This window comes from Tupaia chinensis, unplaced genomic scaffold, assembly GCF_000334495.1.
Source record: "Tupaia chinensis unplaced genomic scaffold, TupChi_1.0 Scaffold139935_1, whole genome shotgun sequence".
Taxonomy (NCBI): domain Eukaryota; kingdom Metazoa; phylum Chordata; class Mammalia; order Scandentia; family Tupaiidae; genus Tupaia; species Tupaia belangeri.
The window spans coordinates 824,843-851,666 of NW_006199814.1; the positions used below are offsets into that span (position 1 = coordinate 824,843).

General features: G+C 42.9%; 1 protein-coding gene and 1 pseudogene across 8 annotated transcripts in view; one reads left to right on the forward strand and one right to left on the reverse strand.

The window, feature by feature from the left end:
- Positions 1–312: 312 nt before the first annotated feature.
- ST7 (suppression of tumorigenicity 7) overlaps positions 313–26,824 on the reverse strand; it is a 240,519-nt gene continuing 214,007 nt past the window's right edge. For 5 of the 8 annotated variants that reach the window (XM_006162373.3, XM_006162372.3, XM_006162371.3 and 2 more), the window contains 4 exons: positions 23,728–23,878; positions 12,957–13,049; positions 9,807–9,946; positions 313–659 (listed from right to left, as the gene is read on the reverse strand). In XM_006162373.3, coding sequence (XP_006162435.1) covers positions 564–659; positions 9,807–9,946; positions 12,957–13,049; positions 23,728–23,878 — 480 coding nt within the window. In that variant the 3' untranslated portion in view covers positions 313–563. The remainder of the gene's footprint in view (positions 660–9,806; positions 9,947–12,956; positions 13,050–23,727; positions 23,879–26,824) is intronic. The other 3 variants (XM_027765919.1, XM_027765920.1, XM_014593213.2) reach the window with 2 other exon arrangements.
- On the forward strand, positions 5,505–5,700 carry LOC114004749 (uncharacterized; annotated as a pseudogene).

Here is a 26,824-nt window from a genome sequence, read left to right on the forward strand (position 1 = left end):
GTAGAGCCTCTGAACTGGGACGACTTGCTATTCATGCGTCTTGCCATTCATTTTGGAAGCTTGTTTTGTGCATTTGGCCTACGAGGACACTCCGTTTGGGGATAAAAAGATGGCACATTAGAACCAAGGAGAGTCCACCTCCCATTACTGCACAGCCTGGAAGGGAATCCTAAGGAGCTGGTTCCATCAGCAGAGGAACCATGTGTGGCGTTCCGCAGACCTGGGTCCCTAGGAAATTACAAATGGAAACTCGTAGATTTACTGGGGACACCATCACTTTCGGGGTGGAAAGACACAGGAAGACGCAACTAGTTGCTGCAATACACAAAAGTTTATTTTTTTACTTTTTTCTTCTTTTCTGAAGGCAAAATAAAATAGAACTGAACATTGATGAATTTTGTACAACAAAAACAGCTTTTAATATGGAACAGACAGTCCATGAACATTTTAAAATCTCGGAATGGCTTCCCTTTTTCAAAGTCATGCTTTCTTGCGGTCCACGAGGAGTTGGCACGGAAGAGCTGGTGACAGCCAGCCAGATGAGGCGAAGATGGGTGGTGCTCTCAGATCCGCGTCAGCTGGTGCCACAGGCTGGACGGGAGGATGCTTTCCACTTTCTCCATGACAAAGTTTAAGGGGGCAAACAAAGTGCTGAGGAACTACAAAGAAGCCAGAAAGACACAGACGTCAGGGGAGGTCTGGTTCAAGGCTGTGAAATGAACCTCTGCAATCCATGCTTGCGTCTTAAGTCTCCGCATTACGGAAGTCTTGCAAGGCTACAATTTCATCTTTATGTTTACAGGTTGGAGGGTCTAACCCGCATTCCAGCCCCCACCCCTGGCACTCTGAGATAAGGGGAGAAGTGTCTGCTGACAGCCCCTCAGTCCCCTGACAGCTGATCTGCAGTCCCAAGCTCTTCTTGCTAGTCCTTGAGATCTGCTGGCTGCCCACATCATCAACATGAATGACAGATGGGCAGCAAGAAGACAGAAGAGTTGAGAAATGGTGACAATGTAGACCACTTGTTTATCTATCTAGGTGGAGAACTCATTTTAGATAGAACATGCAATTTTCAAAAGTCAACGTTGTTGTATATGCTTGTTTTGGGGATCCTGCTGTCTCCCAAACACCTGAGCCACCCATACTCATGTCTGAACTACCTGCTGGGCATGTGCACTGGGGAGCCTGGGGAGGGCCACACATTGGCTATTCCCTGGAGGGAATGTCCCTGTTGAAGGGGGCTCTGAGAAGATTTTGGGGAACACTTTTATTAAGTTACTAAATTCCTCTCTGTTTTCCACGTACAGAATAATGCTCATTAACTGTGCATTTATATTTGTTATTTTTTAATATTTTTGAGAGGTTTTTGCTATAGGGCACGTATGACCACCAGAAAGATACAAAGAGACAGAAAGTGAGAAATCACCCTCCAAGGGGGATGGCCATGCCACAATCTCTTCGCTCTCTTTCTTCTTTCGGGATCTTGGGCATGCATGCACATGCACCTGGCGTGAGTTTAAGCCACTGGGTCTGGGACTCGAACTGTGGTCGACTACATGGGAGTCCAGCAACATAGCCATCATGGTAACTGTTGGTCCCAACTGTGCATTTTTAGCAAAGTGCCTCGTCTCAGTCTCACAATACACAATCTCACATCCATTCTGCCTAAGTCCCTGTGAAAGTCAGCCTCATTCCATAAACCACCCAGCATATGGGGAGAAGCCTATTCCAGTCAGGAAGAGAAAGGTGTTTGGATGGTGTCCTTGCCCTCTGTCTGTTCAGAAGCAAAGGGTTGTGTTGCTAGAGCTCAACATCTGATTCTTGCACTGTGGCTTTTTTTTTTTTTTCCTAATCCCTGGTTCTTAGTACAGCTTTGTCTATACCACCAAGGATTTCTCATGGAAGTACAGCTCAGGGTATGGGTACATGTGCAGAGGGAACACAGTTCTGAGGTCAACAAGTGTCAGGGACAGTGCATTTAGTGAAGTAAAATCAGGACCCCCACTGTATGTCAGATGTTGGATCGACTGTCTTCAAGAAGAGGTTTGGTGGGCACGCTTCCCAAGTTCACTGATCTCAGAAGATTTCCCTTCCTTGTTTTTGTTTTTGTTTTTGTTTGTTTTATAACTAGAACATACACTGCAAAGGCCTAAATCACATTCTGGCTGAATCATCAAGTTTGAGATTTGTATAAGAAAATTCAAGATCGTCTAAGAAGTGGACTCTTAAACTGTCTTGCACAATAATTCAATATATTTACTTAGTAAAGCATTTAAGTGCTGGGTAATATATAAAGGAGTTTTGGACAAAACTCCTACTGAGAGCAAGCTCAAAGCCCAGGAGGTGGGCAGGGGCTACCAAGGCCTGGACAGAACAAAGTAATAACCAGAAAAGCCACAATAGCCATCCAGGTAGAAGCTCAAATAAAGCACCAGGAGTATTCAGAAAAGGGAAAGAACCCATTTTATTGAAAGGACTGGGAAAAAAGTTTTAATGTGAGGCAACTGAAATAGCCTTCAATGGATGTAGAATATCCTAAGATAGAGCTGGAGTAAAGATGGTAAGGACAGAAATACATGCGGGGAAGGCCTTCCTGGCTCAGTAAACAGGATTAACAGAAATAGGAAAGCAGCAGGTCTGAGCAGGAGATGGGGCCTGGCCTGAGGGGGACTGTAGTGCTAGAAGCCCCAGGGCTGACCAAGGCCTAAAAACAAGCTAGGCCAAGATCCCGAGGAGGTCGAGGACTGGGAAAGGAGACTGCAGCATGACAAGACCCTGCTGAAGTTGCTTTCTCTTTTTGATAAGTGCGTGCATGCACATATTCTCCATCATTTAAAAACAAAAAACAAACAAAAAAAAAAACTGGGGATGGCCTTGAGTGTCAGCTTGGATTTCCAGTTAAGAAATAGACAACTACGCTAGACCTTGCATAAAGGTAGAAAGGGACTCTCCTCAAGAGGGTATAAGATTGATGGCAGTTTTAACAACTTTCTAAAGTTATCCTTAGTTGAGTGCACAGAAACACATGAGCTGCTCACGTACAGGGAGGACCACCTACTCTTTCTCATGTAGAGCTGGACTAGATGCCAATTGTGAATGCAGAGGGAAGGCATCGGGGTCCAGGAATGAACTGCTACTACCCAAGATCCATCCAAAAGTGTCTGTAAGATCCCGGTTATGTTAAGGATAATATGGTGCAAGTCTACTGATTATACTAATCTAACATGGCAACATTATAAAATTTAACACACATACACATAATATACATGTATAATTATATATGTCTCTGTGTGTACATATATGTGTATATCACACACATATAGACTTTAAAAAGTTTGTGGAGTTTGTAAGTACGAGTTTATTTTGGTACAAAAAGATTTTGAAATCCATGCACAGTTTTCATAATATAAATTTCCATAAACGTTTTCAATCAGAGACTTTCAAGGCTCCATAACCCACAGTATCTGCCTATAATACTCAACTCCATAAAGAGGAGCTAAGTGATAACGCAATCTGGATAAACTAGAGATCTGACAGGTGTTGGAAGATGGGGTTCGATAAACAAGGTGATATTGCTGGGTAAGCTGTCATATCCTAAACGCCTGACCCAAAACAGACTTCAAACCACTGAAGGTGTGACTGAGTAGGGAAGGAACTGCTGAATATTAGCGTGGCTTGGTATAATTGGATACAAGGCATCACTCCAGTCTGTATTCTGGGTGATTCCATATGCTAAAATGTGGGGATGCAGGGGAGCCCTGACTTGAGTTGCAGAATGAATACAGATGATGGTACAAAGTTGGCTCAAAATAAAGACCTCTTCTGCCTGCTTTGCTTGGTTACGGACCTGCCCGGGAGTAAGAGCATGGAAGTGAGGCCTGTGACGATCAAGAGGAGAGCTTCACCTGTTGGAAGCCCACGCTGCCCACACTGCACAGCAAGAGGTGGCGGTCCCTTCTTTCCTAGATTACACCCACCCTTCTCAACAAGGTTCCACAAGAAAATTAGACCCCAGTGTCTCCCTTGTTATGTCAGGATTTGCTTCACTCCCTGACATCTAGGATGTCCCATCCTTGGGAGAATTGGGAAAAATCCCCTGAACTTTTTCCTAGAGCCTAATTTTACTCTCTCATGGAACCACAGTTGATGGCTGCTCTTTCTTTCTAAGTCTCTTTCCTCCTTGGCATTCCTCCCCACATCCTTCTCCTGGCCCTCCAGTCACAAGGAAGAAGCAGACAATGGACTGAAGCACCTGAAGCCACTCAGCCCTTTCATTCACTAAGCAGATAAAGGCCAGAGGCTTTCATCTCAGAGGTATTAAAAAAATAGTTTAGAACATCGTACTTTGCTTGGGATGCTCAATTATATTTCTTCACATATTTGAAAATTAGTTGATGCTTTTTGACCAAAGATCCAACCAATGTACAAGAAAAAAAAAAAAAAAAACAGTAGTTTCCCTTAAAGGGGAAATTTATTACCTAAAAAGTTAAATCTGAATGGGCAACACCAGGAACCCTGGAACAGCCTGCCTATTTTAATGTCCAAAACTTCTGCCCAGAGGGCACAGATACACAGTCAAACTTTTAACCAAGATACTCCATCATTCAATCAGTGTCTTGTGGTGAGAAAAAGCAACTAAACTAATAAAAAAGAGAGAGTGACACTTCAATCGCCTGATCCTCCTTTTCCTGAAACACCATTACTTAGAAGAAGGTCACTGCTCCCAACACGCTTCTTTAACATTCAAGACGCCCCTACTTATCTCAATAAGTTCCAGGTGCCCCGCTGCAATCAGACAATTGACATTTCACTGTAATCAATATCAGACTTCAAAGAGCCTGTAAGTGAAGGCGGGAGTCAGAAGTCAGGAGGCTCAGTCTCAGGGAAGCAGAGAGACCAAAGGAGGAAAGACAGGGCCCTTGAGGGTAGAGGGGTCAGAGTGCTGACCCTCCCCCATACGGTGAGGGCTGAGTTTGGACCGATAACTTATATATATGAGCAACCTTATCTGGGTAACCAAACATTCTAGAGTTAGTCCTAAGTCATTGAGATAGATTAGATTAGCAGGGAAAAGCCAGGGGAAGCCTTCTAGTATCATTTGCTAGTGGTTCACACTCCACTGGGGCAAGTCGGCCTGGAGAGCCCCAAGCTGAGCTGTTGCGGCCTGGGGATGGCAGTGCAATCTCTCGGCATCTACTGCAAGTCATTATCCCAGGGACATTATCTCAGCAGAGGGCTGAGAAAATCATTTCACAAGCTGCAAATGGATGCAGGCAGCCCATAGGGCAGCAGTGATAACCTGCAGGGTGCAGAGTGGGGGCTTCGGGAGGGGCCCGGGGAGGACAGGCGATGGGGCTTGTCTTATTCAGGCCATCCATCTCCCTTCCTCACCAAGCCTCTCCAGACGTTTTGGAAACTGCTAGACCTTAATGAAGGGAAAGATGAAAGTGATGAGGCTGAGAAGCAAAGTTACCTAAACCACACTTGAAAATTACAGGTAGCTTAGCTTTGCGCAGTGGCAGTATCGTAGCCAATGAGGTTTATCCGAGGCGCGATTATTGCTAATTGAAAATTACAGGTAGCTTGACCACCGCACCTTGGCAGAGTATAAAATTAAAAGAATGCTAAAGACAGATTTATATTGTATTTAATAATTTGCTCCCAGATTCAAAACTGAACCTTTGGAAACCTGAAATGAGGAGAGTGGCCTCTTCTTATCTAACATCCATAATGAACAGGCTTCTGTACAATTCTAGAGTTTTTCCTAGAGAACACTCAGTCATAGTCTTCATCATTCTGTGCCTCTCAAGCCTCTCTCAGGCAATTGGGCATCTCACTCAGCACAGGGTGTTTCAGCCCTGCGTGTGCCCCTGAGTCATCTGGGAAGCACTTGCCAACTCGGGTGCCCATGCTACACCCTGGGGCGATGACATCAGTCCCTGGGGAAGGGGAGCAGGAGTCAGTAATGTTTAAGGTTCCTCGATGCTTTCAAGGTACAGCCAGGTTGGACCTACTGATTCTGGCAAGCATGCACCTGAGCAGCTCTGCCTGCACACTGCACAGCACAGATGACTGTTCAGAGTGCAGCCTTCCTGAGACCCGTGTCCTCGGAAGGAAATTCTGGTCCCCAAACCCCACCCTCAGAATCTTTGTTTAAAAATACAGGTTCTAGGCCAGCTGGTGGTGTGGTAGTTGGGGCAGCTGAATTCCAAGTGGCCAACTGCACAATTTGAGACCCAGATCTGGTGCTTTGAAAAACACACCGTGTATGTGTGTGTATGTGTGTGTGTGTATGCGTGAGCGTGCACCCAAAATCCAGAATGGAGGAGAAGGGACTTCACTCTGGCTATCCCCTGGGGGGGTGCTTTCTCACTTTCCCTCTCACTCTCTCTCCATCAAGTTCATGTATACTATAGCAAATTAAACAACAACAACAAAAACCAACAACAATCAGATTCCTCGGTGTTAACATTCGAGGCTCTGAATTTCTGCTAGTGGGCCAGGTGAATACTATGAACACTAAAGGCTGAGAGTCTCTGTGCTGATCCAAAACTCCCACCAAGTGCTATTAGTTACTGTAAGGAAGAATACTGAACCAATGACACACTTTACAAATATGCTTTCAAACACGTTAAGGGAGAAACAGGAAGAATCGGACTGTCTCTATAGTACGGAGGTAGCTGTTGTACTCAAACAAAGCTGGATCCCACATGTCAGCCATTGTTTGACTACCTGACTGGGTCAACCTGAGACATGCTGGACTAATGCAAGAGTGCCATAGATCCTGGGCTGGTGGACAGGAGGAGGGAGACTGCAGTGTGACCAAACCTTAAAGAGGGTGCTCTTCTCTCTCTCTCTGTCTCACATGGATGTGGTCTATCATGAATAGAGAAAAAGAAAGGAGGAACGGTAATTGTCTAATGTTGTAAATACAGTCTTATTTTGAATTCTACCAAGTTTGAGGCCAGCAGGTGGCATGGTGGTTAAGGTGCTGGACTCCCACATGGCCAACTGCAGTTTGAATCTCGGACCTAGCAACTTGTTTTCTCACTAGCGACTTGTTTCCTCATTTTCTCTCTTTCTCTCTATCTCTGTGTGTATATCTCTCTCTGGTGAGTGTCTGTGCCCTTTGGTGAATTAAAAATAAATAAATAAAATTGGGACCAGCAGTTGGCATAATGGCTATGTTGCTGGACTCCCATGTAGTTGGCCGCGGTTCGAGTAATGGACCCGGTGGCTTAAACTCACGCTGGGCGCATGTGCATGCATGCCCAAGATCCCGAGAGGAAACTGGAGGAGAAGGAATTGCTGTGTGATCATCCCCCCGGGGGGGGTGATTTCTTGCTTTCTATCTCTCTCTCTGTCTTTCTGGCGAGTGCACATGCCCTATGGCAAAAACCTCTCCAAAAAAAAAATTAATTAATTAAATAAAATTCTTTAAGAAAAAAATTCTGCCAAGTTATACTCTACTCAGAGTTTTGGTAGCTACTTTTACTCAGAGGTTGGCTAGGAAGAAGAAAGCATTAGTGTAAGTCTTTAAAGAACAACCAACATGGCGACTTAGGTGATGCTGAGTTTAGAAATATTCACACTCAGAAGACTTAGGAAGTTAAAGGTATTCTGCCTAGGGGAAATAGAAAGTAGTCAGTTGGTGGCTAGAGGCGGCTTTTCTAAGAATTGCAAGAGGAAGTAGACCTGTTTAATGTATGCTCTTAGTGTAGAATAGGAATAAATAAAAATTAAAGGGAGGCATTAGTAACATAAGGAAGAGCTCTGATGATCCAACAATGGCATAGGCTTCAGTGTTGAACAGGTACGCTCCCCATTGCTAAAAGTACTCAGGATGCATCTGATGACCTCCACTCGGGGTTGCTATTGAATGTAATTTAAGACCCTAAGATCCTATGATTATGAGTATGAAAGAAGACAAGAAATGCTAAGCTGTATCTGGTTTCTACATTAATTCTTTCTGTAGAGATCACGATCATTTATTTATTTAATGACCATTTATTAAAAACCTACTATGTGCAAGGCATTATGCAAAGCCTTGGGGATACAGAGACAAGGAAGACAGTCCTGCTCTCAAGGAGTTCACATTCTGCAGGGGACAATTTTTCAATAATCATAATGCAGTATAATAAACGTGATGGTGCAGGCATTCATGGAGGACTGTGAGATCATAGAGAAGAGCCCCCTAGCTCAACCTGGGAGAAATGTAAACAAAGCTGAAAAATACGGCAGAGGTGTTAGAGTGGACAAGTAAAGGCCGTCATGGTGAGGAACATTCCATACAACCAAGACACGTGCAAAGGCACTGAGGTGTGTAAGAGCCTGGTGCATCAAGGAATGGCAAATAATTCACTATGATCAAAGCGAAGTATCTGGGCAAGGCTGGGAGAGATGAGGTGAGGAGGCAAGCAGAGGCCAGATCATAAAGGCCCTAAACGCCATGTTCTAGGACTGGGACTGTATCCTACCGTGGGTGGGAAACCATGGGAGCAACGGAAGCAGAGAAGTGACATGCTCAGGTCTGCAATTGAGAAGATGATTCTTTTATTAGTTGGAAAGAAAGACTAGAAGCAAGGAGACTGGTAAGACTGTTGTAGGAGTCCAGGCAAGAAATAACAAGGACTTAGACTAAGAGAGACTAAGAGATGGGAGAGGACGAGGGAAAGAAGAGGTGAACAATATTCACCAAATGCCTCACTGCTTAGGAGGTGAGAATCCATAGGCTATAAAGGCTGAGACAGATGGGATACTGGGAGCGAGAGAGAAAGGAGCTCAGGAGGGTTGCTGGGTTTCCAGCTTGAGTAACTGGGTGGATGGCAGGGCCACTGGTGGAAGTCAGAAATAGAGGGAGAAGAGGGCGATGGATTCAGTTTTGGAAATGCTGAGATTAAGGTGCTGGTGGGATTTCCAGTTCATCTCTGACACACATGAAAATACTCTTGAAAATCCAGTCCCTGAACTCTGCCAAGCAGAAACTGTCAGTCATCTGGAAAGGGATTCAATCAACCTCGCCAAGTTAGAAATCATGCTCTCTGATTCCCCCTTGACATCTATGTTAATGAAATTTCAGGGGGTACAACTGGTACTCCTTTTCTTATTCCTTCAGTTTTAAACTCATCTGTGGCAAATGAGTATACTTATTCTCACTGCATGTGCAGGTGGAAGTGGGAGGTTTTAGCAAGGGAACAGCAGTTCATGGCTGTCAATGTAGATGGTTTTTCTTACTAAAGCACCTCTCCACAACCCTCCTTAAAGACTCTTAATGGATTTCCGTATTCCTAAGTGTCATGTCAGTACATGTATTAATTCTACAATTTTTTTTTTACCCTCCTAGTTCATTACCCATTACCCAGCCAAGGGTTTGTAGCTATTTAAAAAAACAAAGGTTTTAAGTCATCTTTGAAAATGCAAATCTCATTCTACATGAAGGATAGACCCACAATATCCAAAGATGAAAAATAATGTGATTATACACACACACACACACACACACACACATATTATAATTTCCACACATTTTTCATTTGCTAGGATCCCCCAAATTATTTCAGCTTGTGGATCTCCTGCAATTTTTGGAAACTGTTGAGAATTTGTTTTGTGAAGTGTGGCAAGGCATGTGTTAACAATCTATGCTTTTTCATTTGACCTTAAACCCTTTGATTCTACTAATGATAATGAAAATGAAACAGTGAGCACATGATCTCTATGGGCTCCCATCATTTCTGCACGACAGTCCCTGCTTCACTTATGCTAGCACCCTTGACTTTCTCTGTCCGTTCCCCTTGGCAAACACTCACCGCTTTTGCGAAGACCCCCATAAGTTCCGGGAACTGATGTGTCAGGAGGGCCAGCATGGCTGTGAAGGAACACAATCCAGCAGTGAAGAGAATAAAGAAGGGGAGCTCCTTCTTTGGGTAAACTGAGACTTCATGGAAAGCTGTGAAGAAGACCAAAAGGGAAACGTTAGGGCTGGAATGAAATGCATTTGCAGGGACTATCTGGATAATGGGACTGACTTTTGTATTTGGGAAGGGTCTAAAGGCTGGTGGACCCCTCGACAGGCCATAGTCAGGATCTGACTCAGTCTTTGGCTGCCTGTCTGCTTCTCTGACCTTTAGCACTAGCTAGAGGCATGGTGGGCTAACTCAGGGTCCCACATTTATGGGTGGGGATGGTAGCACCATCTATGCCTAATCTATAGTGTAGTGTTCCATTCTCTAAAGCAAACACAAATGAAACAACAAGGCTTTATTCAAATTATGAAACAAATGTTCATTGTACAAAATCCAGAAAATCAAGTATGCTGAGAAAAAAAAAAAAATCCCCTGTCTACAGTTTCACCTTCCTGTATTTTAAGAATCATTACAATGAAGTGACATTAGCTTATCTTGTATTTTCTCCTGGCGCACTCTAAGCGTGTCAGTTGAGGGTGCTGCCTGACAGATGTTCCACTAGGACCTCACACGCTGGCCTATTCAACCTGCCAGTGAGTGAGCGAGAGGGTCAAGGTTGCTAGGGTTATCTGGCATAACTGTAGGAGACTCAAGAGGGTAAATAGGCATCCAGCAATCACCAATAACAAACAAATAAAAATAACAGCAACTGGTGTTCTTTACAGTGCATTTCAGGCGTTTTAAACTTAAACATTGGGTTTAGGACAAAACAAAAAGGGGTAAGATGACAAGCCAAGTGAACGGACTCCTTTCTGTTCCTTCTGTGGCTGCCAGTGACTGGATTGCCGCGTCTGTGGTCCTGAGAGGTCGGGCAGACTCACACAGAGGGGAGAGAGTCAACTGGCCAGTATCCGGGGCAGAGGGCTGTGCGACAGTGTGAGCAATCTTGACACCCTGACCACAAGGGCCCACGTGGTCCTTTTCCTGCGGGGTTACGAGATCTGAAGGCCTCTCCCAAACCTTCAGCTCATGTTACTCAGAGCCCTAAACAGTAATCCACACTGCTGAAAACAGAATGGAGACCACTGGGGTGGGCTGAGGCCCAGATAAGCACACCCACCTGAACCCTGGTAAGTCAACCTGCTAGGATTCAAACACGAGGTGGAAGTGTGCTCAGGGCCTAATGTGGTGATAACTGTACTTCCAGTGGGTAAAACAGAGGTAGCATTTTTAAAAACTGACCTTCTTCATATCTTTCACATCAACGCCCAACCCAGAAAGGATTTTTGGAAGAACAGACTTGGACCACTTCATTCAATTAAAGAAATGTGAGCCAGGATTCTCTCTTTCAGGCTTATGAAGGCTATTCCTATAAAATTCTTTTTTTAAGAACTATAATCTTTTTTTTTTTTTTTTGGAGAGATTTTTGCCATAGGGCGCGTGCGCTCGCCAGACAGACAGAGAGAGACATAGAGACAGAAAGCGAGAAATCACCCCCCAGGGGGGATGGTCACGCCGCAATCCCCTCTCCTCCATTCTCCTCTCGGGATCTTGGGCACGCACGCACATGTGCCTGGAGTGAGTTTTAAGCCACCGGGTCCGGGATGCGAACCGCGGTCAACCACGTGGGAGTTCAGTGACACAGCCATTACACTAACTGCTGGTTCCCAAGAACTATAATCTTATTCTAGTAGCTAACCTATCCCCATGGAAACTTAATTGGACTCAATTAAGACATTGAAAAACATTGTACTTTTCAGAAAACTGCCTTTCTTACCAGATAACTGGAACTTTAGGAAGGATCTCCCCAAAAGGGGAGTCAAAACGTAAACTGTGGGTCCGGAGAGGGGATACCTAGACTCAAACCCAGTGTCCTGTGAGGCACCAGCCCCTTTTACAATGCAACTGAGACAAGGAGGGAAACATCATCAAGCTCTCCCACTGCCCAAATGCCAAATCTCGTACTGAGTCTGGCTAGCAAGAAATACATGAGGCTCCCACCACCTGAGTCTGACGACAGCCATTCACTCTTGCTCCTGGATCCCACCATGTTGGAGGTTTATGATGGGCCCAGTAATGCCAGGGCTTGGAAATTTATTATGCACCCAGGGTTCTAATGTCCCACTATTCCTCTGGGGCAAGTATTTAATTGTGTTCTAGCTACGAGAGGTTGATATAAGTGGGGCTGGTGAGAGGGAGGTTGTGGCAGCAGAGAGAACAGGGAGGAGAGAATAGACAAATTTTGGATCTTATTATCTGGAGGAGAAAAAAATCTGTCCTAAGTCCAGGACACATGAAGAGCCTGGACATGATCCTTGTACACAGTATGACTTGATAATAACCATTTAATCGGAATTGTCAAAATAATGCTGGGTCACAGTAAACCAAAATAATCCTCTCCACATTCAGCACGGGCCATCAGTCTTTTAGCTTGTAAGGCACTCGAGGGCAAGACTCCTCCTGTGTGCTTTCATACAGTGCTGAGGCTGCACGTGTGCTCAGCACATGCTCTGCCAGCTCCCCCCTGCAATCATGAGCTGCTCACGGGAAAGCCCTCGGGCCAAGGGCATTGCATCACCACAGAGCACGACTGCCCTCCTGCTCTGCCTTTGGCAGCCATGCCAGAGCATCCTGGTGCTGCTCCCTGCTCCATGACTCATCTGTGCTCCCTCTGCCATCAGCACTGGCTGTACAAACACCAATCTGTGCAGACTATACCTCAAAAGTGGCAGGCCCCCCATGGAAGCCTCCGTAACAGACCAGTCCTAAACTAGGGGTCTCAGTGATCAGGCCCATCAGTACACGATGCCCCTTCATCTAAAGTTCCATCTTTTTGGCATCTTTCCTTTTGACAATCTGGAGAGATCTGGAGAGACAATAAGCCAACCCCCCTCACATGGTTCACTTTAACACATACACTTCCAACGAGGACAAGGGTTGGAAGAAAAGTAGTAGACAGGGAACAGTATAAAAACGTGTGTCATCCCCACCTCTTCCCCATCTTTAGTCCTGTCACCCTCACTGGTTGAAGACAGCACTATGGGTGAAACTTACATGGAAGCAGCTCTCGGTCTGCTGTTTCTGTACAAATTGGGTAAGGGTAAAATAGGTGCCCTTTTTCCAAGGGATAAGGAATCATCCGAAAAGCTGAAAAGGAGAGAGAAGATGTAAGAGGTTCAGTATTTGTTTCATAGCTTTCCAACTTCAAAAAGGAACTTTGAGCATTTTTATAATAAGGAACACTCCTACATAGGAGATGAGACTTGCCTAAACTCTGAGTCATGTGCCAGACAGAATGTCAGAGATACATTACGACGTATTACAGGTTAATCTCACACTATATATTCTGGACAATTCTCACAAAACTGGGTGGGGATAAAGGTGCAGAGGGTAGAAAAGCCATTAATATCAGTGCCCAGGGTTTCATCATCTACAAAATATTATAAAAATGTTATAAGCACTAATTCAACATGGTTCACCCAATGGTAATAATGCAAACCTGGACTGAAATGCTTCCTCAAGAAGCAAATGTGGAATGACCTGGTGGAGCTCGTTACAGATGTACAAATATGAAAGGCATTCTACCATGTCTACTTTAAAAAAATATGTCTAAGTGGATTAGAATTCCAACCAAGACGGATAAAAACAAAAATCTGAAAATACATGACTTAGGAGGTATTTCTAAACTTTATGAAACTTTTAAATCTTCAACGTGATGTGGGAAAAAGTGGATGTGGAGAGATTGATTATCTGCATTTTGATGCTGTCAGGCCATCTAAATTCTACTTTTGTAGCATCAGCTGACACCACTCCTCACACTGAATTATGGCCTTCCAATTGATCCATTCATTCTTCCCCATTATCGTGTGCGTTACTCTTCCTGTTACAGTGTCATCAGCATGTCATTCTCACTGTTCCACGATCAGTGCTCACGGCGGCCATTTTTCTTCAGCAGATGTGCTTTAACGACAGTACACCGCAGATAGAGAATACAAGGCCATACCTTGCACTGAGAATGCAGATAACAATCCTCACCTTCGCGTGTGTCAACAAGGGATGGTGGCAACGTGCCGCAATATTTTTAAATACTACCTCTCAAGGAATCGTAGCTACGACCTCAGCTGTGTCGTGACCAAAGCCTTCTCAGAATGCTGTCAATGTACATATTTATCTTTTGCATACTTATTTCAAACAGGAATCAGAAACAAAGAATGTTCTCCCTCACAAGAAATGACAAGGTTCCATTGTAACCAGCATCAGTGCACATATGGTATTTATTCTGGTGTCTGAATATTATTTAAAAGTAAAAACATTATGTATGTGACTCCAGCATTTGGAATGCAGTCAATCTGCACCACAGTGGTATCACTCTGAGGTTACAGTACATTGCCATGGAGAATATAAATCACTCTAAATGTGGGATAGAGCAGAGCCGGTTTGCTGGCAGTTTGCTGAGGTAAAAATGTTATCAATTTTCCCCTCGTAACAGAAACCTCTTAAACAGAGATTAAAACATTAAAAATGCCCCAGACCTTAACTCTTCTTAAGAAGAAAGACTCACCCTAGTTCAATCAGACCTTTTCCTTTTATGCTCACTGCAAGAAAGAGAAGAGTTCCTTGCACAGGTTGGTAGACCACTGGAAGGAACCAACATCTCTCTCAATAGAACCAAGCTTTGAAGAGAATAGGAAAATAAAAAAGCCTCTTTTAGGGCTTTTATACTAAATATACTAAAATTCCTTCTGGGGAGCATTGAATTTAAATTGAAACTACAATATGGCAGGATTTTAATATAAAATATGGCTGTTATGAAAGCCTCCAAAACACATGGAAAAGCCTATATGGAAACTAATTTTAGTTGGGTTATTGTTGTTTTTTGTTATTGTTGTTTTTTGAATTCAGATTCTCCACGTGCAGCAGGGCTAATGTAATTAAGAATCTGTTCAGGTTTATATGATATAAATAAACCCTTGGTTTTCAAAGGGGCTATAAATGTGAGTGCTAAATTTTATTCAAAATTGAAGTCAGTGTACACTTCGGGGAGCCATTTTTTAAATGAAATACAGGAGTGCGAGATCTTGAGAGTGTTCAACCATAGAACTCCAACGGCTGGTCGGTGTCTTTTCAGCCCAATACTCAATTTTTTTTTTTTAACTCCAGGATCTGGCAAGCAGACAGATTTTTGTGCCTCAAGTTAGTCTTTTTCTTCTTCTAATCAGCTCTAGTCTTTTTTTTTCTTTCTTTCTTTTTGAAAGGGTGGAGACATTGATTACATTCAATCTGAAGAACACACACACACGCACACACACGCGCACACACATATACTCTTTCTGCACCCCCTCCCTCCCCCATGACTGTAAAGATGCTTATGGTGCTCTTAAAATCTTCCGCATGTCAGTTGTCATTTACATTGAGTTCATAAAATGATATTAAGGCTTTTGGCTTCACTAAACAAAAGCAAATACAATCTCGAATGCAATTCTATCCCTTACCCACCCTGCTATGCGAAGTCTGAGATAAGCAGGGGAGGTCTGGAGAGGGCCGGCAGAGGCACTGCAGGAGCTCTGCCAGCTCCTCCTCCCACCCGTGGTCCTTCCACTCTAAGACAGGCAGCCAACTGCTCCACAACAGCCTCATCACTGTGGCCAAACGTCCAGAAATTTTGCAAGTGCAAGTATTAAGAACACACTGATTGGGACCAGCAGATGGTGTAATGGACTCCCATGTAGCTGACCAGGGTTCTAGTTCCAGACTTGGTGGCTTAAAACTCATGCCGGGTGCATATGTATGCGTGCCCAAAGTCCTGAGAGGAGAACGGAGGAGAAGGGACTGCAGTATGACCATCCGCCTTGGGGTTGATTTCTTGCTTTCTATCTCTCTGTCTTTCTGGTGAGTGCACGTGCCCTAGAACAAAAATCTCTCTAAAATCAAAACAAACTAAAATAAAACACCGATTTGATATTGTAGGTAAGAATGGAAAAAGGCTATTTGAACAGATGTTTTTTATGACTGACTACAGACCCTCTAAAACTCTCTGAGAAAGCACATACTTCAGAGGAGTTAAAAAAATACATGTATTTAGTAAAAATAAGACAAAACGCTAGGCTATGCACAGTTAATATGTGGTAGACAGATGTCATTGCTGCATTTCACTGTGTGTGCCATGCCCTCCCCATCTTGAGTTTGGCTGTGCCTTTGTTGACAGGCATAAATGAAACCGGGTCCTAGTTAACCAACACATCTCACCTGACAGCCAAGTCTGGACATGAGCCTGTCTTCTCCTACTTCTCAACAGACATATGCCCTAGGTGCCAAGCCTGTTAGGCTGTCCCCAGAGACTCACCACAGCTATCAGTGCCAGAATCAACAGAACCAAAAAATGGATAGAAGGATGGAGACATAAACAAGTTAATTCTCAATTTTCTCAACTACTTCCAGCGACCTCTCACCCGACTCATTCTATAAACTAAAATAGATTTTTTTTTTCTAGAGATCACATGTGCTCATCAGAGAAAGAGAGAGAGAGGAAGAGGAGAAAGCACACCTCGTAGGGAATGGTCATGCTGCAATCTCTTCTTCTCCATCTCTCCCTCCTTTTGGGAGTTTGGGCACACAGATATAGGCCAGCATGTTTTTTCTTCTTTTTTTTTTTTCTTTTTTTTGAGATTTTTTTTGCTACAGGGCCCGTGCGCTCACCAGACAGACAGAGGAAGACAGAAAGACAGAAAGTGAGAAATCCCCCCCCGCAATCCCTTCTCCTCCATTCTCCTGTCGGGATCTTGGGCACGCACGCACCTGCACCCAGCGTGAGTTTAAGCCACCAGGTCCAGGACTCCAACCGTGTTCAACTACATGGGAGTCCAGCGACATAGCCATTACGCTAACTGCTGGTCCCATGGCCCAGCATGTTTCTCAAGTCACTGGGTTTGGGACTCAAACAGCACGGTCAACCTTGTGGGATCTAGCTGCCTTGACCACCAGGTCATGGAATTGAAGGCAATTTTATGTTTACATTTTGTCTATTCTTGTTGCCTTTTCAGAGGATTGAAGAGATATTTGAGATTCATAAGAGAACTGAGTTTGAACCTAGTTCTTGCACAGTCACTGGTCACTGTGAGTACCTTCTTATAGAATAAGGAGTCTGAAGTGAGCCAAGAATGCACCATGTCAGCCTCAGATGCTCACTATTGAACGAGGGAAACCCTCCGCAACCAGGAAACAAGTGCAATGGATCCCACTGAGCCATGCCCCCCAGGAGCAGTGTGCGTGTGCAGTGTGCAGTGTCACAAACGTGGGTGGGAGGAGTGTGTAGCAGAAGTTCTGGCTAGACTACAGGATGAGTGGGCCTGTCCAGACCAATAAGCGTAAGATTTCAGGTGGTCACATCCTTTGTCCCGGTCCCTTCATCTGTAAAATGAGAGTACCAGGGACCTGACAAGGCCAGTAAAAGGACTAGGGGCAACAGCAGAGGGCAAGGTGTCTGAACACTGTGTCTGGCTGCTCAATGCAGGTCAGGTTTCTCCTTATCTTCCTTCCTTTGGCTACGTCTAAAGTTCCTGCTTTCTCTATCAAGTCACACTCTGGCTTGTAAGCAAAAATGCTGTTTGTCTATACACAATTAGAAACACAAGTAATAGAACAGAAAATTGTCATCAAAATGCAAATTCTACATTTTCATTTTTGACTGCAATGTAGGTATTAATAACTGGCCATGGAGGCCATTTGTCTCTTATGAGGCACTTGGGCACAAAAATGAAAAAGATTCAAAAGTCAAGCTCCTGAGTTGTGATCTGTGGCTCTTTTACTACAAGTTTGATGGCCTTGGGAAAAATCATGTTCCCTCGACTGAGTTAAAAGATGTTCTATTCCAATTCGGGAGAGGAATTCCTAGGAGTTTAGAGCAGACTCACTAACTTGTTATTAACTTGTCAATATGTTTTAACACTCTGTTCCTACCTTCATGATAATACTACCCATACCCTCCCTCCCTTCCTTCCTTCTTCCCTCCTTCCCATCTTTCATTCTTTCCACTTCTTCTCCCCCCTCTATATTTATCTCTCTACATGTAGCTTGCATGAGTTACACACACGGATGTTTCTCCCAAAGCATGGCAGGCCTTATCTATCTTGGTATCCCCAACACAATGCTTGGCACAAAGAAGAGACTTGATAATTGCTTGTTGAAGGAAATAATGCATTAATGCACCATTAGGTAAAGATGGAATTTTCTCTTTCAAAATCCAGGTGGATTCAAATGATAGTCAGTCACCAAGATTGAGTAAATGGAAAGAGAAAGTTGATTCTAATGGGCAATTGGTGGTCAAGTGTCATACGGCATTTGGAGATTGAACATTACAGCAAATCTCTATGACCAAGATATTAGATGGTCATTTCTTTGTCTCAATTTATAAAATTTAGCTTTAGATCTATGGGAAGGGGTGTCTTTCTTCAATAGAGCTAGCCTTATAAAGAAAAAATTTGGTTAGAGGAAATACCATAAGGACCTCATGTTACGGTGAGGAACATGTGCCATTAGGTTCAAAGAGAACAAATTAGAATCAGAATCTCATCCTGTGTTTCAACAATGAGCCATTTTCCCCTTTCAAAGGAACTGCTCCGCCTTCGTCCCCCTAAAAACACCACCTTCGGATCTTATACATTATTTAGTGGATTCTTCATAGGGAAAAAAAAATCTCCAAAAAGAAAATAAAGAGTCTTCCTTGGTCAAGTGGGGAGAAAAATGGAAACAAAGAAAGACTAAGTGATTTACCCCATGGCATACTAGTCTTCCGATATACAGAAGTTCACAGTTGTAAGTCAGCAGACAACCCTGCTTCATAAAATAAATAGAGCTAAAGCAGAGCCTTAAAAAGATCAAGGTAGGAGGATGCTAAGGCCACATCAATATTTAGTACAGGTGCCATTTCAAATAGAGCCCAGGGAGACACAATACCATTCAAAATAAGACCCAGTTCAAATGAGATTCTTCATATGTGTTTTTATATTCGACTTGTACTTGCAGTGGTGCGTGTGTGTGAGGATAACCAGAACTGCTAGTGTTTAAAGTCAGTATAATTCAGATAAGATGGCAGCTGTGTAAGGAACTAAGAAACACATTAGAAAATCCTATAAATTAAAACTTTTCCCTTTCCTAATTATCTTGATTTTTGAGGAACATATTGTGAAATTTCAGGGGCTAAAGCAGTGATGAATCAAACATTTTGGAAACCTTTGAAATGCTGATGTATTTGTGGTTGAGGATTCTTTTTTTTTTTTTTTTTTTAAACATATGTTTCAAACACAAACAATCTCTGCCATGCATCAGCTGGACTTCGGGGTTTTATCAAAAATGGGAGTTTTTTCAGCTTGATTGGTGGAAAATTCACTTAATTCCACAGGATGACTAATGTTCCAACATAATAAATTTACTAAAGGGCAAAACGTAACACACTACCTACCCCTTACCCCCTCCTAACACTTTGGACAGAACTAAAACTTTTGTTTTTTTCATCTCCAAAAGATATATTGACTAATAATCATTTTGAACATTAGAGCTAGTGAAATTAGGTGCTGTTACCTTCCTCCCTAAATTCTCTAATGAAAAAAGAGAAATTGGGAAGAAGTAGGGGAATGGTCTTAATTCTCAAAATGAAAAAAAAAAAAAAAAAAAAAAAAAAAAAAAAAAAAAAAAAAAAAAAAAAAAAAAAAGATCCAAAGGACAAAACCTAAACTATCAGGCTGGAGATGTCAAAAGGCACCACCAAGTGGTAAACTACAGGAAGTGCAGCTTCCTCTAGTCAGGCACAGGCTGCCCAGTAAGGGCCCTGACTTCCAGAGGGGTGCTGAAGCAAAGGCCCTGAAGCCACTAACCTGGGGCCAATAGGGTACAGTGTTCAATATCATTCGTGCTTCACAATCTCCAAAAGTTATGTAAATACTTCTATAAGTAGCCGAGTCAGAATTCTACCCCAAATCTGCTTTAAAAATAACCAAGAGCTGTGAACCTCTATTTAACTTAGAAAAAAACACAGATCAAGATGTGATGTCAAAAGATTACATGCAGTTGTCTGGGGTTGGAGTGGTAGTTCTTTCTTCTAAATTGTACAACAGATTTATAGCTTCATTTTTAAAAGAACCAAAAGATTTTGTAATGAAAGACTATTTTTCATAAATATATACATATATGTTTATATATAACAGACACATATATACATATATTGACATAGTTATGATTATAGAAGATATATATGCTTGTAGAAAATTTGAAAAATACTAATACAGAAAAAAATTCACTTAAAGTCTGTAACTTAGTAGTACTAAGTCTCTTTTGTTTATACATACAAATTATTTATTTTATAAAACTGGTCTCATTCTATGTTTAAAATGTTTAAATCATCACTTCACAAGCTAAGTGTTGTATAGTGATTGAATGTGTAGAATAAAAAATCAATATTAAATAAGAAAACATAACTTTATACAGAATGATTAGCTCTCTAGGTTGTAGAAAGAGACCGAGTATAATAAGTATACCCTAGGGAACCAGCAGTTAGCGTAATGGCTATGTCGCTGGACTCCCACGTAGTCGACCGCGGTTTGTGTCCTGGACCCGGTGGCTTAAAACTCACGCCGGGCGTGTGTGCGTGCGTGCCCAAGATCCCGAGAGGAGAATGGAGGAGAAGGGATTGCGGCATGACCATCCCCCCTGGGGGGTGATTTCTCGCTTTCTGTCTCTATGTCTCTCTCTGTCTGTCTGGCGAGCGCACGCGCCCTACAGTGAAAATCTCTCCAAAAAAAAAAATAATAATAAGTATACCCTAACCTATAACTAGCGAGATAAATTTAAACTGTGGGCTTCCAAGCAAATATTCTGGAGCTGCCTGAGCCTCTTACCCTATAGCTCTTATCCTATCTTAATCTGCTCAGTGCCAGTAAATGAAAAGTGAACTTGGACTTACATCGTGGCTCTGTCAACAGTGGCCGTAGCACCTTTGACAAGACGCTAATTGCAACAAATCTGTTTCCTCTCTTGAAACATTGAGATGATCATCTTTGTTCCACTTAACTCAGAACGTTATCAGGAGGATAAGTGAAATGATGCAAATCCAGACCCTCTGCAAATTACCCAGTTAGGAAACACTCTTCCAGGTCCCTGGCATCCTCAAATATTTAGTACACAGGAAGCACTCTCAGAGTTCTCCTACGTGAGTGTTGTGACTCTCTTCTAAAAAACTTAACTGGGGGGAGCCAGCAGGTGGCATGGTGTCTAAGGTGCTAGACTCTCACCTGGCCAACCATGGTTCAAGTCCCAGACCTGGTAGCTTGAAACTCACACCAGATGTGTGTGCATGCATATGTGCCCTAAATCCCAAAAGGAGAATGGAGAAGGGATTGCAGCATGGCCATCCCTCCTGAGGAGTACTTCTTGCTTTCTGTCTCTCTGGCAAATGCACACACCCTGTAGCAAAAAAATCTCAAAAAAAAAAACCCAACAGTAACAACAAACTTAATGGGGACATAACTGATTTTGGCAGGGATTGCGGTTTCTCATTTTCACAAACATTTCCCGAGTGGTTTCTGTTGATCTATGTGATCAGTTGTGGAATTTTCCATTCTTATAGGCACCTGATTGCCTTGAAATTTCATTTTAATTTATTTATTCCAAGAGTGAGAAAGAGAGAAAGAGACACAGCCTCTTCTAGCCTCTGCCAACCTAGACCACAGCATGCGTGAGCCCGGCATAATCAGGGACGCCAACTAGCAACCTTCTCATGAGGGTCTGCCTTGAAGAGCATCTACTTTACTACCACACCATTGTCCAGTCTCCCCATTGTGCGGTCCCCCCAATTCTGTTTTATATCTAAACATTTGCTACTTTCTTTCATCCTAGTAAAGCACTCTGCTGATCTAATCCGAGGTTATGAAGTCCCCCCAATATTACTGCCCTGCTTGATACTGCAGCTTCTGCTGTCGCCTTATATTTCTTTCCATCTCATTATCCTCCCCAGTTTACCCACCACACCACCTCCCCACTGTGGTGTGATGACATGGATAATGCATTTCCAATTCAAGTTTTCAGTTACTTCTCATAGGATTTCAATATTTTTTACAGAGATGCCTTCCCTAAGGCCATGTCTCGAACACCCCCCTGCCCCACCCCTTTCAGGGTCCTTTCTATAGGACTGGTAACTTTCTTATCAAATCTGATACAACTGGCAAGTTTCTGTTATGGTTTTGAAGATGACAACTTATAAAAATGTTCTAATTTAGTAAGCCAATTTGTTCATTTCACTTTTCTAACACTACGTGAAGTTCCTCATGTTGTGCAATAATTTTGGACTTTTCTATCACTTTCTTGTACTTAAACAAAAACGTCTTTTGTCCCTTTTTGGACAGGACACCTTACATGCAACTAGCAGCCCAAGCCAGAGGAGACCCTGTACTGGCCCACACACCTGCTGAGAGGAGACTGCTATGGCTTAATGTATCCAAATACAGGTGAGAGTGCTCACCAGGACGCCTGGGGTGTGCTACTGCAGTTACTGTGGAGGGAGGACGAAATACTGATGAAATCAACATCATTCAAGTTAATAATTGTAAATTACATAAGTAGACCCACTATTAATTCTCCAAAGAAATATTTCCAAAGCTAAACAAAAACCTTTTAATCACCTTTGAGCCATGTCTTTGAAAACTTACTTTCCCATTTTGTTTCCCTAACCCCTCCTTCCCTTCCTAGACCAATTTGGATTCCTCCTGGGCTACGAAAGGGCAGGAAAATGGGGAAAATGAAGATTATCGAAATGAAAATGGAAGTGGCAAAGATAAAGAGAGTGAAAAGGGTTACAATGACACGTGGTGAGGCCAATCTGAGTAGGAGTTAACTAGAAAAATGATCTGAAAACTAATATTTATTGCTCTGTTTCCCCATGGGAGGGAGAAAAAAGAAACATGCTACATGTCCTACCTGATTAGCCGAAATGAATGTTAGTGGAGTGCTAATGCACATGTGCGGTAATGTGTAGTTTTGGGGTTTCTTCCTTGATTTATGTTCTCGCAGACAGCCTCTCCACTCATCATCTTTTTACACAGTGTCCTTTGCTTATGGAGCCAGCTTAGTTCTTTAAGGCTCGGTCCAAGTAGCATCTGTCTCATAAGATTACCCATGATTGCTTCACCCATAGCCCTCTCTATTCTGAAAAATCTCTGCCCGAGTGGATGGCATGCTTCTCTGGAGTGATAGCATCTATCAAAAATGTGCACTCCGGTGTATTCATCCCACACCCTTCTAACGGGTATTTATCTATTAATACAAATGCTGCACCTTCTACTGAATACTAAGGCCCAGTGCTCATTCCTCTGATTTGGAAATACAGCTGCTGTGACTTTGTTCCACCTGGCTAAGGTGGAAGATAACTGTGGCTCTTACCAAACCTCCCAGAAATGCCATCATAAAGTGGTCATCAAAGTCTACTATAAAGCCTAATCCCCTGCCAAAAATTACCATGGCACTGACGGGTTGTCCAGGTCTCCAAACAGGGTTTGCAGGGTGGTAGAGTGCTTCTCTGCCCAAACAGAATAGATTGATCCCCTCTACTGTATAAGCTTGCCTTTCTGAGCTGGAGAAAGCATTGCCGCAGTGATACTTAACACCAGCACTGGCAGCTGAAGAGCTCAGTCATTCACTGCCTCAGTGATGGGCCGTCAAAGAAAACGAGAGCTATACATACACAGATCTTCGCTATTCATCATGACTGCTTTGGGGAACAACAGTTTTAGCACCATTTCATGCTCTTAAAATAATGCTTCAAAGAAAGAAAATTACTTACTGCCTTCCCACGTACAATGCAAAAGATTTAACGCCCCTTCCACCCTCTTCCAATGGGCAAGATGAAAGAATGCATATGCTATTGCTTCGCTGTCTCCTCTCTTCAGGATATGTTCTGGGGGTAGGATTAAGCTTTTCATTTCTAGTAGGTACTGAAATAAAAAAAAAAGGCAGGAGACAGATGTGTTAATAATACATAGTAATTTAGAATTCAATATTGAAAACAGAGATTGATTTCCCTAAAGCCACCATTTGTAAGCATTTCATCAAACCTGCAACCTCATTCCTACATTTGAGGGCAATTACTGAAACATACATTATCCCAAGTTTGCTGACAGATGATTAGCCTTGTGCTGGTTTCCTACGGTGATGATCAGAGGTTTTCGGGCTAAGATACTCTCATCAAAGAAATAGAGACTCAAATAACAAAGGAAAACTTAGAAGACATAATTACTTGGTATACTTTTGTAATCAGAATGAAATATATAAAACAGACACATAAAGCTTAAGAAGTCACACGGCCAAAACCAACCACGCTAGAAAGATTTGACATGGTCTAGCACTGCCATTACTTTTTACTGAACAAGTCTATTGAGAAGACAGAATTCATCCTGTGGAAAAAGTTACCCAGACCTGCTCAGATGCTGGAGAGAGAAAGAGTAGCCCCTTGAGCATGGAAGCCCCAAAGGAGGGGAACAGTACAGAGCCCAGACTCTAGCGGTCTTACAGATCCATTTCCAAAGACTGAAGCGGTCTTGGCTTTCACCTCTTCATTCCCATCTTCTATAAAGGAGATGCAGGTACAGGGCAAGAGTGAATGTTCTTCCTGGGGCCTTAGAGAAGACTGTTTCCATTTTTTTTATTCGTTTGTATTTATTTACTATAGAATATACAAGGGAGCAAATTTAGAAGGGTATTTTATATTTACAAGTGTTAACCTCTCTTGGCTGGCTAGGACTCTCCCTGCGCTTCATCCCTCATTGCCTCTCCTCTCTGACCATCTCCAGCAAACACACATGTGCACACACATGCACACCACCTTCATCAACAACCTTCAGCCATCTCCTTTACGATAGGAAATAGCAGATAACGGAGGGGTGTGTTCAATGAACGCAGGATGAATGCTGCAAAAGGAAGTTCCGTGGAAAGAGATGTTCAAAACTTTTAATGCCAGAAATAATTACCTGTGAACTTTTCAGTCTGTGGAAATATATAAAAGGAGGTGAAGGGTAAAAGGGTGTCAAGAAACAGAATGGTGATTATAACTATCAATGTCTCCTTATCACCTAGCTGGGCTTTTAAATGCCCCAGGCATCACTGGCTGTCTCTAAGCTTCCTCTGGGAGGCATACAGCCCTGCAGGAGCTGGGAGGACACTCAGGCACCTTGGCTTAGCATCTAAAGCTTTCCTCCTACTGGGCCTGAGCTCTGAAGACACCTCCAAGATTCTGACCTCAAAGCAGAAAGAATAGGAATGCAAGAGAGAGAGAGTCCGAGAGTGGCAGAGCGGTGATGCAGTCCTCATACCTGGGGGCAGGTGAGAGAGCACATCCTCCTCGGCAGAAAGACCACAGTTGAAGGGCCTCTCTCTTCAGGCTGGTCCACCAGAGGTGCTTTTTATTTCAATGGGAACTCACAAACATGAGTTACAAAAGAATATTCCGGTCATCTGCCTTTTGGGATTTCAAAAGCTTTCCTCCTACATCTTGTTTTTAAACACTTTAGAACAAAACTCTTTGGAGAAAAGTAACAATGGAGAATGACCCAACAATCCATCCAGCACCATGTTTATAATGAATGGCAACCATAGCGTAAAGATAACGGAGATGCCTGGCTAGCCTCCATTCATTTTCTTACTTTAGCAGCAGCCATTGTAATGTGCATTGCTACTGCCCTGAGGGTCTTTAAACATCCCAAGCTGTACGTCATGAGAATCACAATAATACTTCATTTGTAAAGTGCTTCAAACTGAATTAACTACTCAGTACGTTAGAGAAGGAAGACTATTTGGTTACCCCCAATAATTACCAGAAAAACACAGAAGAAGAAAAAAACAATCCTTGCCTAATGGGATCCCTAGAATAAGATTTTGCTCTGACTTTCTAATAATTATTCATAGCTACAGTGTCTATCAAATAGTAATTTTTAGGAAGGAGCATGGAGTATGAACTTTGAAACCAATTAAATAAGAAAACAACTAGCTCACATATCCAAGGTTACAGAAATCTCCTTAAAACCCCCGAGAATCAACAGTAGCTGAAAGAAAAGTTTAAACTGTTATTTCTTAATTTCTATGATTTGGATAAAAGCCTTTCAAAGTCCTCTCACTAAGCATTTATGAAGAAACTATCAGGAATAGGGGCACCTAAAAAGTGGAGATCATAGTCACCCCATTTGTGGATAGAAAACAGACTAAGAATAGGTAGGGCAGAAGAAAGCTGATGGGGAGGTGGAGGCGCTCAGAAAATAGCCGGCAAAGATGAATACTATAACTCTGTCATCTCTGTTCACTACAGTGGCGTCTGCAACATATGGTTCAGTTCCTTCTGGGTACCAACAGTTGGAATAATGGCTATATCGCTGGACTCCCATGTAAGCGACCCACAGTTCGAGTCCCAGACCCGGTGGCTTAAACTCAGATGGCTTGCTCCTCCTGCAGGCTGGATGGAATGCATGTGGCTTTAAGGACGCATGTGGCTTTTCATAGCCTTCAGCGTGGGCCGTGAGGTAATGGTCTGTTTCTCTTCTAATCTTTGTGCCTGTGCAGTTTTCACACACTGCCTTCTAGTAGTTAGCCACGTGTCTTTCCTTGCAGCTGAATCATAAGGCCCTCAAGATCATGAACCTTATCATCTTTATCTTAATTTCCCCTACTGCACTTCCTACAGGGACTTGCACATTATGGAATTTCTTTCTGTTTTTTTTTAGTTTTAAGTTGGATGAAATTGAAACTACACTTCAAGAAGTCTCTCAAATGAGCATCCTGGCCTAATTAGTGTCATGGGGCTAACCAAGGCAACTCACCAAGGAAACAGCTCTGCCTACTCATCCTATCTATTTTTTTGGCAGAAAGAGGTTATGCCGATAAAGAAGATTTAT